The following is a 25,924-nucleotide window of genomic DNA, read 5'->3' on the forward strand; positions in this document are numbered from 1 at the left end:
TTATACCTAAGAGAAATCAAAGGAAAATAATAAGTACCCAAAAAGTACACCTATGGGCATAAATTTCTGATCACTTAGGAAGAAGCACCCCAAGGGACATTTTTTCATCTGGTGTACAGATAATCTCTTAGAATATATTAAACTTTCTTCACTGTGTACTCAATATTTTTAAGGTTTTTAAATCACACTAAATAGTCTTTACTCCAGGATCACTTTACCAATGGAAACTTCTACGTTTTTTCCAAGAACTCATCTTTTTTGCTTCCCTATTTTTGTTTAGTACTTCTTTCTATGACCTCAGCCCTATCAATGTGTCCAGAGTTCTTTTCCAAGCTCAGATTGCCTTCATGAAACTTGTTTCTCTGGTCTCTTTATCAAATCCTTTTTTTTGTTTTTGTTAACCAGGTAAAATGAAACTATTACCAGCTGTCATCTTTACAGCAATAGAGACGTAAATAAGAGGCTCCCCGTGAGCATACGCTGTTAAGTCAGGCGGTGAAGAAAAGGCAGTCACACACAGTATGATGAACTGTCCAGTTGTCAACACTCCTTCCTGTAGTTAGATCTAGAATATTCTGGTACTATGATCAACCATTCTGTTACAGAATTATATGTCTCACTCAGTTCAGCAGACACAACAGTTTGCATTAAGAAAAGAGAGTAATAAAAAAACAACCTACCCTGACCAGGCAGTGGCGCAGAGGATAGAGCATCGGAATGGGACCCAGAGGACCCAGGTTTGAAACCCTGAGGTCACCAGCTTGAGCGCAGGCCCATCTGGCTTGAGCGGGGGCTCACCAGCTTAAGCGCAGGGTCACTGGCTTGGAGCCCAAGGTCTCTGACTTGAAGCCCAAGGTCACTAGCTTGAGCAAGAGGTCACTCACTCTGCTGTAGCTCCCCCGGTCAAGGAACATATGAGAAAGCAATTAATAAACAACTAAGGAGACTAAGGAGCCACAACGAAGAATTGATGCTTCTCATCTCTCCCCATTCCTGTCTGTCTCTCCCTATCTGCCCCTCTCTCTGTCTCTCTCTCTCTGTCTCTGTCACAAAACAAAAACAAAACATAACTTAAAGACAAAGACAAATTATAAAATGGTATTTTTCCAAAATAATTGGAGCTGTTTTAATCATGCTTTAGCAGAGACACACTTTGATGATGCTAGAGACATTGGTTATTGTGTCTTGCTACACACACAATTATAAAAGAAAATAAATGAATAAAATAAAGACGGGGAAGGATTTAGAAAACAAAGGCTGTCATAAGGGCGTGAAAGCAAAGCTCTGCTCTCTCAACAGGAAAGAAGAACAAGCTGCGAGTGTACTACCTTTCGTGGCTGAGAAACAGGATCCTGCACAACGACCCCGAGGTGGAGAAGAAGCAGGGCTGGGTCACCGTGGGGGACCTGGAGGGCTGCATCCACTACAAAGTCGGTGCGTCTCGGGCGCGGGGCTGTTTCATACTCAGTCTGAATTACTCACTTAAGTTTTATGAAGTTTTTTCTTTCTGATTTTTATGATGCCTTTGTGACCAAGGTAAGATGTTGCAGAAAACTTAAGTACACTTGCCTTATTTGCAAAAAAATAAATAAATAAAAGTCAGATGAATGAAGTTCAAAGAGTGCATTCAGAATAAAGTCCTACGCTCCAGTTTAAACGTTTATATTCACTCCTACCCATAAAATTACAATGAAGGAATAACAATGCCATAAAACCAGTGGTGGGATTCAGCCAGGTCACACCAGTTCTGCAGAACTAATACCTGACTTTTTTTTTTTTAGTTCAGCAACTGATTGTTAAAATGGCGCTTGTAATCAGGGTTCTCTCTAAGGTGGGCACCTGGGCAGCCGCCCAATGTGGAAATCACAAATTCACATTCTTTACTCTTTTTTAATGTTCATCTGCACAACAGTGTATTCTAAGTGCCCGTAGTCATGTTCATTCCGTCCGTAGATGAGAAAAACTACAAGTGAGGATGCCAATCAAGAAGCAATATAGAAATATCTTAAATAATAGTTTTATTGTTTTTTGTCAGGTATCATTTAGTATTTTTTTAATTAATGTTTTAAAACCTTTCTTATAATCTAGTTTTGTGTACCTCTTTTATTCTTATTTAAGTACGAAATGCATGAAATAATAAGCTACCTTTTGATATATCGTTTTTTATACTTAAAATGGTCATTAGGGCAGAGAACCAGTTTTTAAGTTATTTGAACCTACCACTGCTGTAAAACCACAAGGAAGGGCAAATGGATCAGAAAAAGAGACACCAGCAACTGAGATATCAACAAACTTGAACAATTGTAATTGGATGACTAAAAACAAACTTAGCTGATCAGGAATTGCTGAATTTTAAGCTTTCAGTAAGTAAATTTATCATCATCAATACAGTCACTGAACAGAACCCAGAAAGGCCCAGGACCTGGAGCCCAGATGTATCTGAAGTGGAAGCATAGACTCAAACTGAAAACAGAAGGGATGTTGGAAAGTTGATGAGTAGCAAGTCCCCTGGAAGCCAGTCAGGCGCCACCCTCCCCAACTGAAATAGAAGACTGAAGGGCCTTGGCACAGCCTATCTGATAGTGGGAAATACTGAATTTTGAGGACACACACACATATACATATACATATACATATACATACACACTTCCATCCCCAGTTTAGCTCCCAAAATGTTGGCAGGCATGCTTAAACTCCTAAGCAAGAGATTCTAAGATTTGTCTTCAAAGAAACAAAATGGCCAGAAAGAAAAGATGTTCAGGTACTAATATTTGAAATGCCTTAAACAAAGCTTGCTGTCTAACTTCTTAAAGTAAAGCCAAGCAGTCAATAAACTCACACATCAGGCTTGCTGAAATCTGTGAAAAGGTAGGAAACTTAGAAAGACTTTAGAGGGAACAAGCATATTGAGGAGTGACCAAAAAAATTAAAGAAAGAAACAATAACTTCAAAGAGGTTATAAAATGTTTTCATAAAAGAAGAATAAAGGCTATTAAAACATGTAGAACATGTTCAGAAAGCAAGAAAATATCTTGGAAATAAAAATAAACTGACAGGAATAAAAATGTTATAGAAATGTTAAGATAAAGATGAGAAGGTTCTAGAAGTAGAACAAAAAAAAAAGAAGATGAGTTAAAAAAGGGTCAATCCAAGTGGTATAAAATCTAAGTAGCATGACTTTTTTTTTATTATTATTTATTCATTAGAGAGAGGAGAGGGAGAGGAGAGACAGAGAGAGAGAAGTGGGGGAGGAGCTGGAAGCATCAACTCCCATATGTGCCTTGACCAGGCAAGCCCAGGGTTTCGAACCGGCGACTTCAGCATTTCCAGGTCGACGTTTTATTCACTGCGCCACCACAGGTCAGGCTAAGTAGCATGACTTTAAAACAAAAATAAATAAATAAGAAACAGAAGAGGAGGAAAGTATCAAAGAAAGAATACCAGAAAAAAAATTATAACTAAGACCTTGAAGTCCCAAGTTAAAAGGGTTCATGGAATACCAGAAGAGTGGATGAAAAAGGAAACACAACAAGACGTATCAACATGATATTTCAGTATCCAGGAAATGAGAAGGTTCTTAAAGCTTCTAGATGATAAGTAAGTAAATAGACAAACAAACCAAGAGTTTGCCCATAAAAGATCTAGAATCAGGTGGCCTGGGACTCATCAGCAGATACTAGGAAATGAGAAGACAATGAAGCAAGGCTCACTGCAAAACTCTGAGGGAATTAGTATTCTATAATCCATCTGTCTCACCAGAGTTCTCCAGGGAAACAGAACTAATGCGTGTGTGTGTGTGTGTGTGTGTGTGTGTCAGTCCAAGCAAAACAGAACAACAGAGGGTTCCAGAAGGTGTACTCAAGAAAAATAAAATCTTAGTAATAGATTACCAGTCATGTTTGACTGTGTTGAAGGCAGTTACAGCACTAGCAGAAGTTTTACACATGCTTAGACATAGATACATAAGAAATCAAGACTTGAAAAAAAATGAGAGAAAATAAGAAAGGATATATAATTATGGTGTACTGTATACCTTATCTGTGAACAATAATTTGAACACAGAATATTGATTTAACTAAAAATTAAAACTGTAAATACATTGAAGGTGTGGGAGAGTAAGAAATGTGTGTGTTTAAGAGAGAGAACCAGAGGCCTGACCTGTGGTGGCGCAGTGGGTAAAGCGTTGACCTAGAATGCTGAAGTGGCCGGTTCAAAACTCCAGGCTTGCCTACTCAAGGCACATATGGGAGTTGATGCTTTCTGCTCCTCCCCCTGCCCTTCTCTCTCTGTCTCTCTCTCTCTGTCTCCTCTCTCTGAAATGAATAAATAAAATCTAAAAAAAAGAGAGAACTAGGGAAAAGAGAGGGTGATAAGAAACTAAATCCTTCTCATATTGCAAAGTCAATAGAGAATATCTACAACCTTAAAAAAATCAAGAAAAACATTTTAAGAATGTTGGTGGAGAACATACAATGCAACATACAGTTAGTTATGTGTTATAGAATTGTACACCTGAAACCTGTATAATTTTATTAACTAATGTCACTCCAATAAATTTTTTTTGTGTAATGGAGACAGAGAAAGACAGAGGGACAGATAGGGACAGACAGACAGGAAGGAAGAGAGATGAGAAGCATCAATTATTCATTATGGCTTCTTAGTTGTTCATTGATTACTTTCCATATGTGCCTTGACGGGGGGGAGGGTCGACAGCAGACCAAGTGACCCCTTGCTCAAGCCAGTGACCTTGAGCTCCATCTGGTGAGCCCGTGCTTAAACCAGATGAGCCCACACTCAAGCTGGAGACCTCAGGGTTTCGAACCTGGGTCTTCCGTGTCCCAGTCTGATGCTCTATCCACTGCACCACCACCTGGTCAGACCCTCCAATAAGTGTAATAAAAAGTTCTTTTAGAAAGAACGTTAATTAGAAATATGGAAACAAATTGCTAAAGAAGTAGTTGAAAGAATGTTAAGGATAGAATGTGTAAACAGAAGGTACATGTTAAAGAAAAAGAGCTCAAAGAACAAGTATTTGGTGGTGTTGTGGGTTGTCAAATTTTTTGAGAACACAGAATATTCTCTTTATTCAGATATTGCACTAAAAAATGACTGCCAGATATACCGTCTTGGTCTGTTCAAGTTACTCTAACAATACTGCAGACTGGGTGGCTTACAAACAATAGGAATTTCTTTGTCACAGCTCGGGAGTCTGGGCAGTCCAACCGAGATGAAGGTGCTGTCATGTGCACTGTTACGGGCTTGCTTCCTGGCCCATAGACAGCTGTAGTGTTGCTACAACTTCACCTACCAGAAGAGGAGAGGGGTCTAGGGGCTTTTTTATAAGGGCACTAATCCCTTATAAATTTCTAAAAATTGAAAATCAAATATGAGTAATAAGCAGATGGAAGCCTTTATATGTCTCTACCCATTTACTAATTTTTCTACCAGCTCTCAGCTGCTTACTTACATGCAGATGAACGTAAAAGCCAGGCAAGGAAAAGACAAGTGATATTCTATAGCTTCTTACTGGGACCTAGTGGTTAAAGACAGTCCTAAGCTAGTTACATCTTTAGATGAAAAAAAGAGCCTTTATATTAAAGCAATAAGCCCCAAATATTATGCAAACCAAGTACACTAAAGGAAGTTAAATCTTTATCTATTAGAAAACCCCACACCAATAACATTGTTCTCAATTATGGTTTTATATATGTACAGGGTGGAGCAAAAGTAAGTTTATAGTTGTGAGTACACAAAGCACAGTTTATTCTTATATTATTATTTATTAATTATTATATTATTTTTCATACAAACAAATGTAAACCTACTTTTGCCCAATCGTGTATAGTTGCATATTATGGCTTACACATTTATTAATAAAAAAACTTGTGTAAATTGACATGCTTTTATAACTTTTCTGTTACAGTTAAATATGAAAGGATCAAATTCTTGGTGATTGCCTTAAAGAATGCCGTGGAGATATATGCGTGGGCTCCTAAACCGTATCATAAGTTCATGGCCTTTAAGGTAAGCGGGCATGTGATTACCTAAAATGTGCTTGTTTTTTTTTTTATTATTTTAGGTTTCTACCAGTTAACAAAGTGGTCTGTATTGCACATAGACTAATATTTCTATATATAATACACTTCTTTTAAAAGTATAGAAACTTTTAGATTTATTATTCTAAAAGAAAAGACTAAAAATTAGTAAATGCTATAAAATTAGTCAAATTAAAATTTGAGTACACACTCCTCCATTTTAGGTATATGAATCACCATCTCCAAGTGGCATTTAATATGGGATGTTTCTAGGCAAATCATTAATTGTGGGACTAGGTAATGAGCTTCATTATACAGCCATCTAACTAGGGCCCCCTCCGTTATTTCAGCTGGAAAAGGCAGACCGAGAGCAGCACTGAATTTCAGGGTTGAACTGAGTCTCCAACTCTTATCATTTTCATAAGCCTTGTAGGGTAAAATCTCTAAAACTCATTTGATGCTCCATATCCCCAATGCTGTTGGATTTCTCTGAAATGAAAACTGAATTTAGTCACATTTGAAAATGACCTACTTTCTCTGCATTCTTCAATTTTGATGGCTATATTATTTTGACCTTGTCTTGAGTCTCTAGCCACCATAGTTAGACTGATCACTCATGAGATTCAACCAGAGTGGGGTAGGGATTAGGCCCATGCTAGTCCCATTGCCCCAGATCATGAAAGCTGACCCCCAAATCCCAGAAGTACCAGTACTTGTGGACATTGCGATGGTTTCAGAGCTGTACAATCTGCCCTCAGCCTATGTAAATGGTCTTGTTTATTCTCTCTTCCTGCCCATGTCTCTCTTTATATCTCATTGGTCTTTGCTTTTCCGCACCTTTTGACCATTATTCCTGTTGATCCTTTGTGTATTCTTTCTTCCCACACATGCCATGTGAGGGCAGAAGCTACCTTGGGAACATTATAAGCCTGTCTTCAGGGCTAAATCACCCCACTTTTCTCTTATTCCCTTAGTGCTAGGGGCTCATTTGTGATGTGCTCAGGAAGATGGATTCATCCGTGGGTTTAGCTTCCCTCCGTAACCCCCCTTTTGTGGAGAGAAATTTTTGAAATACATTAGGTTAGTAACCACATTTTAGGGACTCAGAACCAAAGTGGTACTGCTGTTCTGCCCAAATCTCTCTCTGCAAAAGCATTTCAATCAAGGTCCCATTCCAGTTCTGAAGTTACTGCTATCAGTTTACTAGTTGAAGTGCATGAGAGAGTGTGAAATGCTTTGTCCAGCAGCTTACACCCAGCTTGGAAAGAGGGAAGAGGAAAGGCAAGGACTTGAACAAAAAAATTTGGAGCTGGCAGGGGGCCGAACCCTCCCAAAGGACAAGGATGTGAGGCTCGGCCTCCTGTACCATGGGAATGAGGTTAGCAATGGATGAAGAGAGGGGGCTGTTAGGGGGCTGTAGCATTATACATTATAGTGAGGCACTTGTCATTCTCTCCCAATCTTCAAGCCCAATAAGGTAAAGGGTGGAAAAGGAAACAAAAGAATACTTATTGGCCCTGGGCAGTGGCTCAGTGGATAGAGCATCGGCCCAGTATATGGATGTCCCAGGTTTGATTCCCAGTCAGAGCACACAGGAGAAGTGACCATCTGCTTCCTCCCCCACCCTTCTCCCTCCCCCTCCTGCAGCCAGTGGCTCCCTTGGTTCAAGCATAGTCTCAGGCTCTAAGGATAGCTTGGTTGGTCCAAGCATGTCAGCCTCAGGCATTAAAAATAGCAACAGCCCCAGACAGGGTTGCCACCTAAAAAAAAAAAGAACATTTGCCAGCTCGTTGCAGCTTTGTCTCTGGATTCAAACACATAGAACCTAGATGAACTTAGCTAGAGCTCTCTCTTTTTCCCTCCCAAGTTAAACCTTACTAGCCAACTAAGCATAGTTCTCTGAAGAATCATCCAGGTTGCTGCTTGTGTCAGTAGTTTGTTTCACATTATTGCTGACTAATATTCCACTGTATGGTTATATACCACAGTTTGTTTAACCATTTGCTTGCCAAAAAATAACAAGTGAGTTTTTTCTAGTTTGGGGTATTTATTCATATAAAGCTGCTAGAAACATTCATGTAAAATAAAAAAATTAAGTAAATGAATCTTGAGTCTTTGATGTTCTACCTCCACTTTCCCATTAATCCTGCACAGGCTTAGTATAGAAATGGCCTGATGGCTCAGCCAGGCTGTGTCTGAAGAGGTAGCAGCCATGCATGGGTTTCGCTGTCAAATCTGGAAAAGAGGAGCCAGAGAGGTGACTGCAACTTCTCCTGAGGGAAAAGGCCAGAAATAAACAGGAAAGAATAGCAATACCTAGGCACCAGTTTTTTTTTTTTCTTTCTTTTTTTTTTTTTTTCTGAAGCTGGAAATGGGGAGAGACAGTCAGACAGACTCCCGCATGCGCCCGACCGGGATCCACCCGGCACGCCCACCAGGGGCGATGCTCTGCCCACCAGGGGGCGATGCTTTGCCCATCCTGGGCGTCGCCATGTTGTGACCAGAGCCACTGTAGTGCCTGGGGCAGCGGCCAAGGAGCCATCCCCAGCGCCCGGGCCATCTTTGCTCCAATGGAGCCTTGGCTGCGGGAGGGGAAGAGAGAGACAGAGAGGAAGGAGGGGGAGGTGGAGAAGCAAATGGGTGCTTCTCCTATGTGCCCTGGCCGGGAATCGAACCCGGGTCCCCCGCACGCCAGGCCGACGCTCTACCGCTGAGCCAACCGGCCAGGGCCGGCACCAGCTTTTAATGCATGGTGACAGTGTCAAAACTTGACAACTGCAAACCACTTCCCCGCTCTGGAGAACAAGGAGTGGAGAAAAGGGCACAAATGTGTGCTAGACCCCTCTTTCTGCAGCCTGAGTATGAACAGACCTAAAACTGAAAGAGAAATTTCCTGGTCTTTCTTTTTAAGAAAGTTAAATTTCACCAGGTAATCGCTAAAGGAAAAAAAAATTAAGATACTTCTTTGAATGATGTGTTTACTCATGCCGTCATTTTTAAAGTCTTTTGCAGATCTCCAGCACAAACCACTGCTTGTAGATCTCACGGTAGAAGAAGGTCAAAGATTAAAGGTTATTTTTGGTTCTCATACCGGTTTCCATGTGATTGATGTTGATTCAGGAAACTCTTATGATATCTACATACCATCTCATGTAAGTTACTAGAAGCCTATGATGAGAGCTCTCTGTACAACAGCCTGTATGTAGAAAGAGATTTGCTTTAGAACATTTTTAATGGAAGTCATGCTTTTACTAATCAGTATAGGGGATAGACTTTTGACCTTCACTAAATACCCATATACAATGCTTTTAATTAATTAAACATATAAATTTAACTGATCTTTATGACTGCTGAAAACTGAATAACTCATAATAGCAATTATTTGCCATTTATTTGACCTGCTGTCTTCAGATTAAAATACATATGAGTATTTTTCTTTCAAGGGCATAAATTCTGTTTTTTAAGCAGGAGTACAATAGATGAGTTCCTATTTTCAGTTTTTGAAGTAAGATTGGTTTATGTAAGAGAAGACCAGTGGTTCCTTTCCTGCTAGTTTTGTTCCTCTTCTCAACTTGTGGGCAGTGTCATGTAGTGAAATCAAACATACTGGAACATATACCCTGACTCTAGCATGTAATCACTTTGCAATAATGGATACATTAGGCAGTCTCTCCAGCCCTCAGCTGTCACAACTGAGAAATGGGGGTAAAAGAGCCGATTTCCTGTGGTTATCATCACATCCGATGAGGTAATACATCTAAACTACCTGCCACTGGGTCTGCAAATTATAGTATTAATATTATTATACTGATACTTTGCCTAAAACATGACTTTTAATTTTAATTTCAAGTTATTTTTAATTTCCAGTTACAGTTTACATTTAATATATTAGTTTCAGGTGTACAGCACAGTGGTTAGACATTGAAATAACTTATGAAGTGATCCAACCTGGCTCTATACAATGTTATTATAATATTACTGACTATAATCTCTATGCTGTACTTTACAACTACCATGACTATTTTATAATTGCCAATTTGTACTTCTTAATTCTTTCACCTTTTCACCCAAACTCCAAATATGGTTTCTCTTAGTAGGACTGGTGCAGTATAAATTGTGGGGTTTTTTTAATGTGATCTCAAGGCTAACATACAGTAGGAATGATTTATCAGGAGAGTCTGAGGCCTAATCTGTTGCTGATTTGTATTTTGAGATTTTAAAGACTTCAAAGAAATACAATTGAAGAAAGTTGTTTTAGTATATCACACACACACACACGTCACCCACTGTTGCACTATGGCTCTCGCCGTGTGTTGCCTGTGCACACGGGACTCACACTCGTGCTCTAGGCGCCGCCGCAGTCACCTCTGACCCTCTCCGTGCTGTCCCGCGGCTCTCGGGCTGTCATGACACTCAGCTGGGGGTCGCCGCAGTCACCTCTGACCCTCTCCGTGCTGTCCCGCGGCTCTCGGGCTGTCATGACACTCAGCTGGGGGCCGCCGCAGTCACCTCTGACCCTCTCCGTGCTGTCCCGCGGCTCTCGGGCTGTCATGACACTCAGCTGGGGGTCGCCGCAGTCACCTCTGACCCTCTCCGTGCTGTCCCGCGGCTCTCGGACTGTCATGACACTCAGCTAGGGGTCGCTGCAGTACCACACTTCTTTTCCTAGAACAAGTCCGTCTACAGTTATTTCAATAGTGAGGCTTTTTTGTAATGAATGGTAATTTCAAATTTTTTTCTAAGCAAACCACTAATTTGGATTAACTTATTCTGTTATTTAGGCACCCAGATAAACAATCTGTGCTACCTGCTCAGAACCTAATTGGGAGGAGGCTACTTTGGTCCCACCTTTTGGACCCATTTAGACTCTTCTCCATCAGATTCAGCTTCTCATCATCTATTTTGGAAATAGATGAAAAACACGTGATTTTCAATGTCTACGCAACATGTGCTCAAATTCTAATTCTCTCACTACATGCTATGGTCAAGTTACATAATCCCTCTGAAATACAGTTGCCTGCTTTGTAGATGAAGTATCTCCTGCAGGGATATAGTTCTAAGGACTAGAAATTGAATAGGTAAAGGGCCCGGTGCTTGGCACATAGTAGGTGCTCCAGAGTTATTTCCAGGAACAGGTAAAGTTGGATTCTTGACCTAGTGCCTAAGTTTGTATTTACCAGGTTAGTGGTTAAATGAAGCAAATCAGAACGTCAGTCTCTAGAATGAAAATGGGGGGGGGGGGGCTCTTTTTTTGCAATTCCTAGAGATTAATTATATTTTAAAATAATAATGCCTGGCCTTTCTTTGTCTTCTAGATTCAGGGCAATATCACTCCTCATGCCATTGTCATCTTGCCTAAAACAGATGGGATGGAAATGCTTGTTTGCTATGAGGATGAGGGGGTGTATGTAAACACCTACGGCCGGATAACTAAGGATGTGGTGCTCCAATGGGGAGAAATGCCCACGTCTGTGGGTAGGTTAACCATTCCTTATCTCCTTCAGCAGTTACACCCCCCAAATGAAACGAAAGTCAAGAAATGTGAAACAACCATTTGATTCCACAAAAAAAAAAACAATGTCTGTGAATAACACTTGTAAGACATGCTCTGTCTGTTTATCTCAAGTCGTTTGTCATTTTTGTGGTTAAGATGTGAACAGATGCTGTGAGTTATTGCCCATCTAATGTTTTTAATGCAGTTTTGGAAATTCCTTTTGACAGCCTACATTCATTCCAATCAGATAATGGGCTGGGGCGAGAAAGCTATTGAGATCCGGTCAGTGGAAACAGGACATTTGGATGGAGTATTTATGCATAAGCGAGCTCAAAGGTTAAAGTTTCTATGTGAAAGAAATGATAAGGTAAATCCGTTTCAACATTTGCATTAGTGTTTGCATTTTAAGAGACCACCAGGTACCTGTGAAACCTTCATTTTCCTTTATACTGATTTGAATCACATCTGTGTTAAACAATCAATATTATCTTGAAATGGCATTATTTGGTTTGATTTATGTGACCCCCTCAGAATATATTATTTATATATCAAAAAAGATATAAACACATCTGAAAAAAGTTCTTGTAAACTTGTAATAACTTTTGTGGCCTGCGGGCCCTGTGGTGACTCAGCAGACATCTCAAATTCTCCTAAGCACTTAAAAGAGTTGGTCCATCATTAATCATCTCACAGTGGGTCAACTTTATATGCCACTACTAGACTTTTAACAAAGTCACTATCAGGACCTAACCCATCACATTATATTCACCTTTAAATGTAAAATGTTTGACATGTAGAAATATAAACTTTTATAGAGTGTCACCCATTTCTTAAAGAATGCACAATCACAAACTCAACTAGTGCCATGTCCTATGTCATTCCAGCCATGTTTCTTCTGCAGTGTTGTAGCGGACTGTTCCCAGTGAAAGTGGCAGTGTCCATTTGGCATGCTCAGTCCCCAGAAGGGTATTCTGCAGCACTGCTATTCCTCCCGTGCCCTCCCTGTAGACTAACCCAAGGTTTTAGTAGCTAAGCTATACTGCATTTGTGAATTTGTCCCTTGTGACCTTGGCCAACATGGAAGTGCTGTCTCCAAAACAGCTAACACAAACACCTATAGAAAAGAATGTGATGGGTCATACAGATGTATGCCTCTTGGCCCACCCAAAGTCTAGACTGGTCTTTGTCCAAGCTTGAGGTGTGGGTATAAAATAGATCCACCCTGGTCAATGACTCTGACCTAGTGTAGTCTAGTGTGGTCTAGGAGGGCAGAAGCTGTGGGTGGCAAAGGATGGTCCCAGGGCCTGACCATAGTGTGTTAGAAAACAGCCCCGTCCTCGGTAAAAATCCAGCTCCCACCTAGTACCTGGGAATTATAAAACTAAGAATGATCTAGGCATGGACCCCCATGCTCCTAATTCATTGAAGACCCACTCCGACAAGCTGTCCATGCCATGCTCACACACTCTCAGGAGCAGGCTGGGACCACGCCCACATCTGAGGCCCAAGGTTTAGATCCCAGAGTGCATACAACCTGAAGGAAACAGCAACTCGTTCTTTTCCTCATTGTGTTTCCATGGGTTCTCTGTGCTTACCCATTTTGATTCACTAACCCTAACAGTAGCTTTACTTACATATGTAGCATTAGCCGAATGACAAGCATTTCCACAGAACTTCTTAAGAAGCTGTTGTTGGCAGAGACAGCATTCTTCTAAAGAAGTTGTAAAAGTGAAGTAGCAGAGACTTTATACTAGTGAAAAAGTAAATGCCTTGTACTGAAGTTTGCTGTTGGCTGACTGAAGGGCTAGGCCACAGCCCAGAATATTACTTTCCTAGGGAAGTGATTCATTGACATTCAGCTCAGGCAAGCAGTAACTCAAATCTTGCTCACTTCTCTCAGTTGCTTGATAAAATGATTTAACAGACCCAGGCCTCATGGACTGTGGTTCTATTTATTAATGCCATTGTCTCCTTGGGCCTAGGATATGCCTGCATCAGCAGAGAAACCAAATATTAATTCTTGAAATGCCAAAGTGATTGGCATTGAACACCTCAACTTTTTTTTTAATTGAGAACTTAAGTCAGTAAGCAAAAATTTCCCCCTTGACTCTGAAAATTCAAAAGGATTCTCTTCAGTCCCAAAGTCGGCCCTCTTGTCATTATAGCTGAGGAAAAGGGAGCCTCTCTGAGCTTTCCAAAACTTCACAAAGGACCTGTTGTGTCCTAGGCCAGAAGTTCCGCATATTGTCCTAGCACAAAACTCCCTTTTTAAGTTACAGATCAAGGTATACCCCTGGAAGGTCAATCCCACAATAAGCGGTGACAGCCATCACAATAATAAAGGCAGGAGTATTTACAGAGGACGCACTATATGAAGAGACACTTTATAAACACCAGCCATTGAGTCTAAGAGCTGATGATGCATGGCAAGGATAAGACATGTGAGAGAAAATGGATGGACGGTTGAAGAAAAGAGGGAGAGAAACCATGCAGTTGAACTAACTTCTTTTTAATTTCAAACAGGTATTTTTTGCATCCGTGCGATCTGGAGGAAGTAGCCAAGTGTTTTTCATGACCCTCAACAGAAATTCCATGATGAACTGGTAACAGAAGAGCACTTGGCACTTATCTTTATGGCATTATTTCTAATTTAAAAGAACGTAACTCATGTGGACTTATGCCAATCTAGAGGCAGAATCAGAAGGCTTGGTTGAACATACCGCTCTTCCCTTTTCCTCTCCCTCTATCCGTCCCCATTACAGTCCATCTTTCAGTGTTGCAGCCTGTTGGGAAGGAGAGAAAAAGGTGGCAGAAATTTCCAGGAGATCCCCGAGAATGCTGCATTGTCTGAGGACAAGGATGGACCGTGTGCCCTTCAGAGTTAGGGGTAGAAACAAATACTGTGTGCGCTTATGATTAAGCTGTGTATGGTGGATTCTGAGTTTTGTTTTGTTTTTTTTAATCCTTTTTCTTTACCTTCTTACTTTGTAAGAATGGGGAAAGAATGCATTCTGAGAAAATTAGTCCATTTTTAATTCTGTCTGCCTGCTAGCTTTAAGTATACAATATGTTGTAAAATTTCTGATTCCAAATGGTGAGAGACAGCACAATAAATGTACCTTATCTCCTTACACTGAAGGCCATAACTGCATCATGAGGTAATATTAGAACTCTTTGCCTTCACCAACCCAAAAGGTTGCTTTTTGGTAGCAACTGGCTAGTTAATTTTTAGGAGAAGAAAATTACTGTACTAGTTTTCCCCTCTTTTGGGAAATAGATTTTAATTGGCTAAACTACTAGCCTTAGACTAATAAAACCAACTGCCATTTTTGTGAGTCTGACAGACCTTGTTTTTATATGGCCCTGTACAGAATGGCGTGTTTTGAATGGGATAGTAGTGTCATTGAGTTGAGCTGGCTCTAGTGATTGAGGGATCCCATAATGTGATTTTCCCTCAGCTATTATGCAACAGGTCAGGGCAAAAGATGGGATGGCAGATGAGGTCAAACAGAAAGAGCTTCTGGGAAACAAGCTTAAAAAATACACACACCATTTTTTTTTTTTAATGTACAAGGCATCCCAGCTAAGAGGCCCATCAGTTTGGGCTTCTTCAGGAATGAGACCGTTGAGTTCTAACTGGGGAGTGAATGACATCCAGGCTCTGATCATTTCTACCTTTCTCCTGGCAATGCCACTTGACTGAAGAAATAATAATAAATGTTTCTGAGCTGCCTGTGTTCTCTTGGGTTGGTGAGAGAAGGGACTAGACTACTCTGCCTGCCTAAGACAGTAGGCATTGGTTCAAATTTTATAGAACTTGAAAGCAAGGCTTTGGCCAAAACTTTGAGACCCTAGTCATTTTACCTTCTTCCGAATTACCCAGCATATGGTAAACAGCATTTGTGCAAAGATATGTGTGTATTTAGTTCAGGCTGACCTGTGTCCCTATAAACTCTTCCTCAGATGATTTGAACTTTTATGTGACTGTCTGGAATTATTTTCCAAAGCTACAGCATGGCCACCGTGGTATCGAGGTGTTACAAAATGGCATCTGTGTTGCGCTTCCTGTATTAACCTACCTCGTTCTGTTGGTTTTGTTTCACTGTTCATCACAGCAGTGTTATGTCCAGGAGACATATAGAGAGCTCAACTGGCAATCTCAGGTGTATTTAATATTTTTTAAACAAAACAGTAGTTGACCAAATTGTTCTTCTTGAAAATTAAAAAAAAAAAAAAAAATCCAACACGAAACTAATGTGGCTTGTTTCCGGAGAAAACAGTTACTGTAAACAGATTTAAAAAATCTGTGATCCTACTGATTTTGCCTAAATACATGAGCAGCTGATATACTATTAATGAGAACAAAATACACATTAGGAAAATGGAGTCATTGGGTCCGGTGGTTTGGGCAAGGGGGAAAAGAGAAGGGAATTACTCCGGTTTCTGAAGAAGCTGATCCTGCCCTTCCTGTACAAGCGGTGGTATTGCATTTGTTTTAAGCAGGTAACACAGGAATGGGACTGAGGGTTACCTTCAGGCGATCGCCAAGATGTCCTCATCATGTCCCTTTAGCTCTCAAAAGCAATGAAACCCTCCTGTTCTCATTTTTACTGCTGTGATTCTGCTGCTGAGTGATGCTATATTCACAAATTTCATGCAACAAATTCAGCAATAACTTTTGGATTGAATTTAGCAACTACTATAATTGGATGCTGATGTGTACAAAACAACACTGATTTGGGTCTCATCCCCGAATGTGATTGCCACCAGCTCTTTATATTGCTGCTGTGGTATTTTAAACCAGAAGCTTCTTTAAATTATGTTGCAAACTGATCTTTGTTTTTGTGTTATGTTTTGTTTTTATTTCTGAGTGATAAGTTTGAAACACACAGCTTTAAATGATTTTTTATTGTGGGATTTGGGGTACAGTTAAGAAATAAAAGGGAATCATTGTGTTTAAACATAAGGTAGTTTGTGAATGTATTTTTTAAAATCTAGATTCATTGAAACAAAAACTCATAAGAAAACAATATTAATGCAGTCTTGTTTACAGTATGTACAGTGACATAACATAGAACATGAGCTTTTTCTGGTGCCAACAATAAAACACAGACGTTAAACATCAAGTCATGCCTTTTATATTTTTGTACAAATATTTTACACTGGGTACACGGAAAAACCAAATTTAAAAATGCCTCCTCCCATACACACACACAAGTATGTGCTGCTTAGAAGATAACTAAAGAATTCCTTGAAGCTTTTATCTTTAAACATACATTTTCCTTCATCAAGGCAGGCCCCATCCTGACATACTGGTGCTTAGGCCATGCTGAATAATTCAGAATGCTGTTCTTGTGGCTTGTAACAGATGCCAACTTTTTGGTTTGCTTTCACCTTTTTTTTTTTTTTTTTTTGTGGGGCAGGTTGTGCTTTTTATCATCTTAATAAAAATTTCTTTAGTTTTGAAACCAGTTCATTGCCTTGTTAGCTTTAAGTTAGTCCTGTAGGGGATTTTTAATCTCTAAAATTAGATCATTTTATTCTTATTTTTCTACAGAGAGAAACTGAGCCCTCCTTCCAAAGTAAATTTCACTAGCTCTATCAGTCCTTTCTGCTCTAAATTGATAATTGTGCATTAAAACCCACTGAATCAGCCCAACTCTAGTCTTGGACTGGGGTCTGACAGGCTGCCATCATTCCTGGGCACCAGTCAGGGACATTGTCACGTGGATTCCTGCACCCAGTGAGCGATAGGAACGGATGACCCATAACATCTCTAAATGGCAAAATCCTCCTCATTCCACTTGCATTCAGGCCATTGTTGTTGTACACAATATAAATGAAGACAGCTTGCACTAAGTTGCACATTATTTTTCTTGAAGGCTTTTAAATGATGCTTCAAGAAGACCTAGTGCAGTTTCAACAGTATAGATTAAGGTGCAGATGAAGGGCCCACAAGGCCCCTGGGACAGGAACTCCATTTTTCTAACATGTTAACACTGCTTTCTGAGCTACACTGCGACACACTTTGCATCAGGTGCACAGTTTTGAAAAACACCTTAATTCCTGGTTGTCAAAATCTACTCACCGTTTTCTGTCTGTTCTTGTGACTCATTGGTAATTGATGTCTGGTCCCTCCTGTGCATTAGATTAGAATTAGATGTGAGGTTCAGGCCAGTTTGGCTTTGTTCATTGCCAGACAAGGAAGTGGTTGAAGTTGGACCTCACATTCCATGAGGTTGTTTAAAAAAAAAAAAAAAAGATTTTTCCTACTAGTATGTGTTAGTTCCTGTCGCTGTATTCTTGAAATGTGGAGGAGTTCTTTGTGTGTGCTGTCTTCAAAAGTCTGCTTGAACAGGCATCACTTGCATTTGTGCTGCTTGCTGTAAGGTATATAATGTGCTACATTTATTTTTAAGAAAGAAAAGTAAACCTTTTTTTTTTTTTTTAAATTTTTTTTATTTTATTTTTATTTATTTTTATTTTTATTTTTTTTTATTTTTTTATTTTTTTTATTTTTTTATTTTTTTTTTAATTTTTTAAGTAAACCTTTTTTAACCCAATGGAGGAAAATAGAAGAATGTCACAACACACTGTGATGGCCATTCTGAATCGCCCTTCCTGCCATACTCCCAAGATTCCCAGATCCCTTCTGATGTTATGTTCTGACCACCACAACAGTTTCTGGGCATGTTAGCTACCTTTTAGTTTATTCCTCAAAAACATAAATCTAACCAAAGTAAACAGTGTAAGAAACAAACCCCAAACTGGTCTCCCTGAGCCTACATGGTGGCAATATAAAATCCAAAACTCTACATCTGATTGCAGTGACCTGCCAGTATTTCTCATAAATGCCACTGCATTTTGGCCTTGATCAATATAGCAGTGTTAAGAACCCTGAAGTGTGCTGTCCTTTCATGGATTTCAAAGTGGAGATAAGTCGATCTCTTTTCAGAAGCCCCAGCAAAGAACACTTCTTGAGAACTTGCAAGTTCAAAACTGTTTTATACATCTCTACCCAACATACCTGCTGTCATTTTATTTCCATACCATATCATTGTTCCAGGAAATTTTCCAGATACAAGTAGAATATTCAAAAATTTGCATAGCAGTAAATATAAGGTCATAGCTCTGCTTTGAACTTTATTCCAGGCCTGCTGCTCCAGGCACTGCTAGAATGCACCAAAACTAAATTCCCCTAAAGGGATTTTCCAAAAAGTTTCTGGATAAGTTTTCAGATATGTTAATTCCAGACCAAAATCTTAGACTCTATGTTCATGATGCCATGATGAAGACTGGGAAATGCATTTAAAAATAAAAATGTTCTAAAGTTTCCAGGTTTGGGATTTTTTGTAGACATCTTCAGACTAACTCAACACTTTGCACAAGAGGGTTTGGGTTCATTAGCACTAAGTTACATTGCACTGTTGAGGCTTAGCAAACGCCGGTGGAAAGGTGAGTTCCATTTCGAGCAGTGGGTCATTGTTTATACAGAGCAAATACCCAGGCCCTGTTCCCCATCCTCTTATCTCTTCTCCTGGGATTGGTGTTAAGGAATAGAAAATACTGTGTTATGATTTCTTTAAAAACTTCAGACATTGCCCTAAATTGGAATTTCAAATGTGAAGTGACAACAAGAAATAAATCTGCACCAGGAAGAGAAGAATGACAGCTTGGATGAATTTTAAAGGAGGATGTTGTGATTTTTGTGCATTTTAGCTGTCTTATTTACAATGTTAACAACTGTGGAGATGCCAGATTTATATTGGAAGGGGAAACTATTCATTTTGCTATGCGTACAACTGTTTACATTGTTTAAATCTCCAGTTTTTTAAAGTATTTTCAATTGTCAAAAATATGCTGAAACTGGGTAAGTCTCACCTGTGTCAGGATATAAAAGAAGAAAATATTCTTGGCATACATTCTAGTCTGAACCTTTTTCTTACTTTCAAGTATTTTTCCCCTGAATACAAAAAGCCTTCAGTTGTCTACAGTTGTTCTAAATAGTAGTTAGAAATTATTTGGTGGGGTCTAAGCCCAGGTTTCCCCATCTAATCACGGCGACACTCTGGAATATGTTATTTTATCTCTGTCAAAATGTGAACAATAAAACATTAATAGTAGTAGAATGTGTGCTTGTTCCTCATTGCCACTTACAGACTATTATGCACCCCTCCTAAACACCCAGTGATTTGAGGTTACCTTTCACCACTCCCTGTCTCTCATTGCTTAAATATTCTAGCTCTTTCCAGCACCAACCTTTTCTTTATTCTTGGTGATGTCAATATCCACTGGGACAATCCTGTAAAACCCTGGCTTCTCAGTTTCCTGATCTTGCCTGATGAAACTTGTCAATTACTACACCGCCTCCTGAATTCATATGGGTCAAATTTTCCCATTTGTTCTAGATAGTCCCATCCGTCCTCATCAAATGCAGGCCATTACCTCAGCAGCTTTCTCTCTCTCTCCTGCATCACCAGGAAGATTTCACTACATGGTGCTATATCTTGTCTTACAAAAACTCACTTTAGCCCCCCTACTATCTCTAACTCCTGTCTTTATCTGCTTTCCTGCAGAGAAAAATGCCTCAGAGGGAATTATGTGTGCTTGCTGTCCTTAATTCCTCTCCTCTCTTGATCTCTTGCACCAGCTCGAGTCAGACTTCCATCTTCACCGTAGTAGCTCTTGCAAAGGTCTCTGTGCTGTCAGATGCAGTGGGCAGGTCTCTGACTTCATGCAGTATGACTTATCTACAATCTTTGACACAGTTAATCTCTTCCTTATTGAAATACTTCCTCGGTCGGCTTTGGGACGTTCCTCTCATTCTCTTGTCTCTGGCCACTTCTCTGTTTCCTTTGCCGAGTTCCTGCAGTGCCCAGCACTGAACACACCCCCTCTACGTGATCTTTCCCGTCATGTGGCTTTAAACACCATTTATATACTGACAATACCTACATTTTGATCTCCAGCCCTAACAACCAGTTTCCTTATGCCAGATTTACACATCTAACTTCCTATTTGACATCTTCATTTCAATGTGCAATTGGCATTTCAAACTGAATGTGTCCAGAACTAAACTAATTTGCACTCCACCCACCCACCAATCTATTCTCATGCTTTCCTATGTCAATAAATGGCAACTCCATTTTTTCAGACCAGAAAATCTCATAATTACCTTTAGTTTTTCTTTCACATACCACATTCAATGCACTAAAAAATTCCTGTTTTCCCTAGCTTCGGAATATACCCACAATCCAATCTTAGTCCACGCCACATCTTTTCTGAGACAATGCTTTCCAAACATACCAGGCTATGCCACTTTTCCGCTCAAGTCCTCATGCCTTCCCATCTCGCTCAGAATAGCAATGTTCTTACAATGGTCTATGAAGCCCTAACAAATCTGACCTACCTTTTGCCCCATCCCTGTCACTACCACTTCTCTGACTTCATCTAGTGTTTCCCTAGGTCACGTTGCTCCAGCCACACTGCCCTCCATGCTTGACCCAAAATGCCATCAACATGTTCCTAATGGGTCTTTGCTCTGGCTGTTTCCTCTCTCTAAATATCTCTTCCCCCACATATCTACATGAGATGCTGCTCCTCCCTTCCCTTAGATCTCTACAAAATATTCCTTTAGTCAGAAACCTACCTAAAAAATACCCCCCCACCCTTTCACTGCTTTATTGCCTTTTATAGCATTTACCAACATCTACTTTCTCCACGGGTCTATCTCCTGTACTTGTAAGAATGACCGGCAAATAATAGCCACTCAGTATGGACAATTTGGATGAATGAATGAATGAATGAATATAACAGTTTGGGAAATTTTTTAAAAAGGTATATAGAACTATACAGTCATTTACATTTCAATATCAAAACAAAAAGCTGTATCCAGAAAGTCTATATCATAAACTTTTGGCTTTCCTGTAGAAAATATATAGAAATGCTATGGATTTTCTTTCCTGGAAGGTTATTGTGGGTAGAAGACACTGGGCTATGATCCTGGCTGTACTTTTCTTGCCCCATGAATCATTTTAACAGGCCAAGTTGTGAGATTGGAGGAGAGGCTGTCCTACACATCCTTTGGAAAAGCAGCATTTCAAAACTCTTAAATTTATACAGATAATACATTTTAAACTACTGGTGTTGCATTAAGTACAGAGTTATTAGAAGTATAAAAATGATTCTGAATTTTGTTTCCTGGCCTAAATGTTTAGAAATGACTTAAAAAAAAAAAAAAAAAAAAAAAACCCCCAAGAAATTAACAACAGTATCCTCCTACCAAATGTGGCTTCAAGAAAACCTAATGATACTTGGATTTTATCATTCTTCCAAGTGACAATAGTTCTGAGGCTTCCCTGGGCAGCCTCTAACTTCTGTATATATTCAGATCCACTAAATATTGTTGCATGAAGTTTTGTTGTAGGAAATTGATACATGCCTTCTGATAAATTTATTGTTCACTCAGTCTTGTAAAGGGCACACCTTGTAGTTTCAATATGTTCAATCATGTATTTTCCTGCTCACTTAATAAAAAGCACTGTAAAAAATGAAGAAAATAATGAAATAATATGAAGCAATGTAATAGTGAAAGAATTTTTTTGTTCTATTCTGTGTCTTTTTATGAATCTTTTGAGATGAAAGATAATGCGTAATTCATGCTAAAGCCAGATTCCAGGTCTCAATCAATCATTTCCAACATTAAAGCCATTTTGGGATTCCATGGTGCTTAGTTGCAGATTTCTGAATTCCTTTATCTTTGATATAGGGCATTGTTTCCAGTTACAGATGGAGAATGTGAAACAGGCTCTAAGAAATGTCCGAGGTATCACGGTCATTGTGAACAGTCTAGATATCACAAGCTCTCATTGTTACAATAAATGATTTCAAAATGAGTTCTTAGTAATTTAGGTGAAAAGTAGTTTGAGCACTGGTATTCTTTTTTTTTTATTGAAAAACTTTTCCATTGATTTGAGGGTGGAGGAGAAGAAGGGAAAGAGAAGCATTCACTCATTGTTTCACTTACTTGTTCCAGTTAGTTGTGTACTCATCAATTGCTTCTCATATGTGCCCTGTCTGGGGATTGAGTCCCTCTTTACCCACTGAGCTATCCGGCCAGGGCTCACTGTCAATTTTCTTAAAATTGAATATCACCAGTTTGAATACATGTTTTTATATTCTATAAGCAACAAAATTGATATTATGTGATAATAAAAATTTGACAGAAGGTCATCTCCAACCCAAAATAGTCATCTCAGTTTCAAAAGTTCAAAGTTAATTTACCAGATGATGTCATGAGAACAGGGATTAGCAGCAGCACCGTGGTCTGACCAGATTCCAGCCACTGCTTCGTGGTCTCAGATTATTTTGTATTACTAAACTCACTGGAAGATGGAAGAGCATAGCTAGCGCTGGAAGGCATCAATGGAGCAGAAAGAAACAGCATAGCCCTCAAACCGACCTCCTGCTCTCCCCCTCTCAGTGTTCCTCTTCCCTAGGACAGCCATTTGTAATTGAGGCCCATCAACTGGGCAAGCCAAAGCTATTGCCAATTCAAGACAAAATGACCAAAGAGGACAACATAGTGAGTTCTCCAGAAAGCTCACAGACACAGCCTTATTTGGAGATGGCATGCCTCCTTGTACAGTGATAAGGTTTGAGAGCCAGTGCTGGTAATATATGCCTAGTAAATCTTCCAGTTTTGTGTTTTGTTTTTGTTTCATCCATTGTTCTAGTTTGTCCAGATTAAAAGTTGGCAGCCTTTTTGTTGGTCCTTATGAGATTTTAGGTTCAGCAGGGGAAGTTTTATTTATTGTTTTGAAATTTTCTTAGTGAAATCCCCCCCCCCAAATGTGGTAATAAATGCTCTAGAGCATTTATAAAAGTCCAGATCTATTTTCAGTATAAAATGTACTGACCATCTTAAAAATTAATGGGCTGAATATGGAAAGAAAAGAAAAAAAGGAACCAGCATCAGGTACCATTGGGAACAAAGCAGATTCCCACCTGGTGTCCATGAGTTAGACTTACGCTGCTGGCTTTATAAGGTAAGTGGTAGTTAACTTGGGTGGCTTTCAAACAATTTCTACAGGCCTCAGTGCCAACACAGAGTGGACATGCCTTGAGCTGGAAGATATAAAACACAAAAGTCATCAGTTAACTGCATCCCAGCCACCTGGCCAGCCTGTTCCCAATCTTTTCCCATACAATAACTTATCTTCATTACCATCTAGAAACTGAAAAGCAGCAAAAAGTTCAGTGCCACTTTTAAATGAAACTGCATTTTATAAGCTACGTTCATTTGAGAAAAAGTATACCTGTGAGTCATTTATTAAGCCTACAAACAATGCTCGATGATAGGGTTGCAGGTGGTGGCCATGACCCCCTCCTCCCTTAAGTGGACAGAGGGACACTGACAAACTGGATGTTCCAGGTCACTACCCCCAGCCATCTGGGTGTGGAAGGTCCCCTAGCTTATTTACGGTTAATCTTACATAAATCGCTGAAAGAGACATTTTTCCTTAATGACCACCAGCCCCCACCCTCCAATCCCCTATTTAACCCTACCTGTGAGAGAACCGGGGCTGCTCTCCCTTACGAGAGAGTCAGCAGGCAGGTTTTCTCTCAGTAAAGCCTGTGACACTGGTCTTTCGGACTCCAAGTGGTTCTATCACTCGGTATGGACACAGGTCACTGGATCTCTTGTAGCGCTACACTCCCAGCCCAGTGGAGGTTTCTGGCCTACAATTTGGAAAACGTAACTGTAAACCTTTTTCCTAAGAGACCCTATTTGTGTCTTGTGTTTTATGGCAATGTTTAATGTGGCTATGTTAATGGTTATTGGTTCAGTTCACTTTAACAAGGCTGCCTGTATCACCTTCAGGCATCAGAGAACTCAAAAACATACGATCATAGTATTTTTTATTTGCCAGTTTATATGCCATCTTATTTTTAAAAATATTTGAGGCAGCTATGATCTGATATTTGACAAGCCACTAAAGCAAACCCAGGACATACTACCTGCAAGAAGAAAAGCACCATAGCCATTTATTTCCCAGCTGCCTGTTGTGGAGCAGGCCCACACCGGATGCTTAGGCACAAACAGCTGATAAAAAAATGATTCCTGCCCTGAGGAGCTGCAGTCTCCTTTTGCTTCAAAGGGCATGGGAAAGGCAAGGGAAGAACACAAACCTGCCCAGAGACAGGTGAAGGGGCTGCTGCCTGAGGAGGCGTTAATTAAGGAAGGCTTCCAGGAGGAGATGGCCTTTATCAGAATATGAGACAGAAAGAGGCAAGGGAGATGTTCCAGCAAGAAGTGACCTGAGCAATGGCACAGAGGACTGAGGAGCAGCCAGGTCCCGAATACTTCAGCAGGACCAGAAAAAGTACATGGTGGGGGAGGGGCTAGGGGGGACCGTTGCCTGATTATATGAATGCACAGCACACATTCTTACCATATGTCCGTCCTCTGACATACGGCCCGCGGTTACAAATCCTGATTCAGCCCTGGGCAATGTTTGCTGAATGAATGACACCATCAGTTAGGAATGCCGGTGATTTCTGAGTGTTGGTGAAATCCCTGTGAATGGTTCACTTCCTGCATGCAATTCTGGGCATTCTTTTAGTTGCTGTGTGTAGGCGAAGCCCCAGATTTCATCACTGAACCTCAGCTTTGAAGCGGGAAGCTGTCTTATGGCCCTAGGATCCCAGATTCTGCTGGTCATAGGATTCCCTGTGTGCTTTTACTAAGACGGACTGCTGGAACACCCCACCTGCTGTGAGCAGGAATCTGTACTTTTGATGCCTGTGGTCCTGAACAACCCCCAATCCCACACTTTTAGACACACTTCACTTCTGAAGTTTTTTCTTCTTGCCCTTTAAACAATTCTACACGTTTCCAGAGTGTCTAGACACCAAAAGTGTATCCAAACAACCGCCCCTTTGTCATGTTGTGCAGGCACCTTGGTTCCATCTTTTGTGAAGAGAGACTTGCCTAGTGGCTGCTGTGACCAACCACCTTACTCCTCATCTGCATTGCCACCTCCCAAAGAGCCCACTCCCCTGGGACACACTCCTCCTGCCAGCCCAGACCTTTGCTGCCCACAGGGGCCTGGGATCCCTACTTGGAGCTTTGACACTGCCGCATGTGACCTCAGCTCAGAGACCCCTACTTGCTCTCTTAAAGAGGTCATTTTCTTCTTGTTTTCTCGAAGTTAATTTAACAATACCTTTTATTTTTAAACTACTCCTTCTTAAAAGTACATTATATGTCATTATTTTTACTTTGCTATTCTTATGTTGCTTTGAACTTGTCACTCAGGACACACCTATATGAACCCTCAGACCATTTCTTTTTTTATGCTTACCCTCTTTCTCTTTCAAATTTCAAAAGTAC

The 25,924-nt window shown here is 40.1% G+C and overlaps 1 protein-coding gene and 1 long non-coding RNA gene across 8 annotated transcripts in view; one reads left to right on the forward strand and one right to left on the reverse strand.

Annotated features, from left to right (window-relative positions):
- TNIK (TRAF2 and NCK interacting kinase) overlaps window positions 1–15,096 on the forward strand; it is a 415,592-nt gene extending 400,496 nt beyond the window's left edge. For 6 of the 7 annotated variants that reach the window (XM_066241478.1, XM_066241479.1, XM_066241484.1 and 3 more), the window contains 6 exons: window positions 1,300–1,434; window positions 5,924–6,024; window positions 9,038–9,187; window positions 11,351–11,510; window positions 11,757–11,896; window positions 14,053–15,096. In XM_066241478.1, coding sequence (XP_066097575.1) covers window positions 1,300–1,434; window positions 5,924–6,024; window positions 9,038–9,187; window positions 11,351–11,510; window positions 11,757–11,896; window positions 14,053–14,136 — 770 coding nt within the window. In that variant the 3' untranslated portion in view covers window positions 14,137–15,096. The remainder of the gene's footprint in view (window positions 1–1,299; window positions 1,435–5,923; window positions 6,025–9,037; window positions 9,188–11,350; window positions 11,511–11,756; window positions 11,897–14,052) is intronic. The other variant, XM_066241483.1, reaches the window with a different exon arrangement.
- Window positions 14,074–19,588, reverse strand: LOC136312062 (uncharacterized). Its single transcript, XR_010726884.1, has 2 exons — window positions 18,079–19,588; window positions 14,074–17,962 (listed from the first exon to the last, which is right to left on the reverse strand). It is a non-coding gene; the product is annotated as an uncharacterized lncRNA (long non-coding RNA).
- Between the last annotated feature and the right edge of the window lie 6,336 nt (window positions 19,589–25,924).

This window comes from Saccopteryx bilineata, chromosome 8, assembly GCF_036850765.1.
Source record: "Saccopteryx bilineata isolate mSacBil1 chromosome 8, mSacBil1_pri_phased_curated, whole genome shotgun sequence".
Lineage (NCBI taxonomy): Eukaryota > Metazoa > Chordata > Mammalia > Chiroptera > Emballonuridae > Saccopteryx > Saccopteryx bilineata.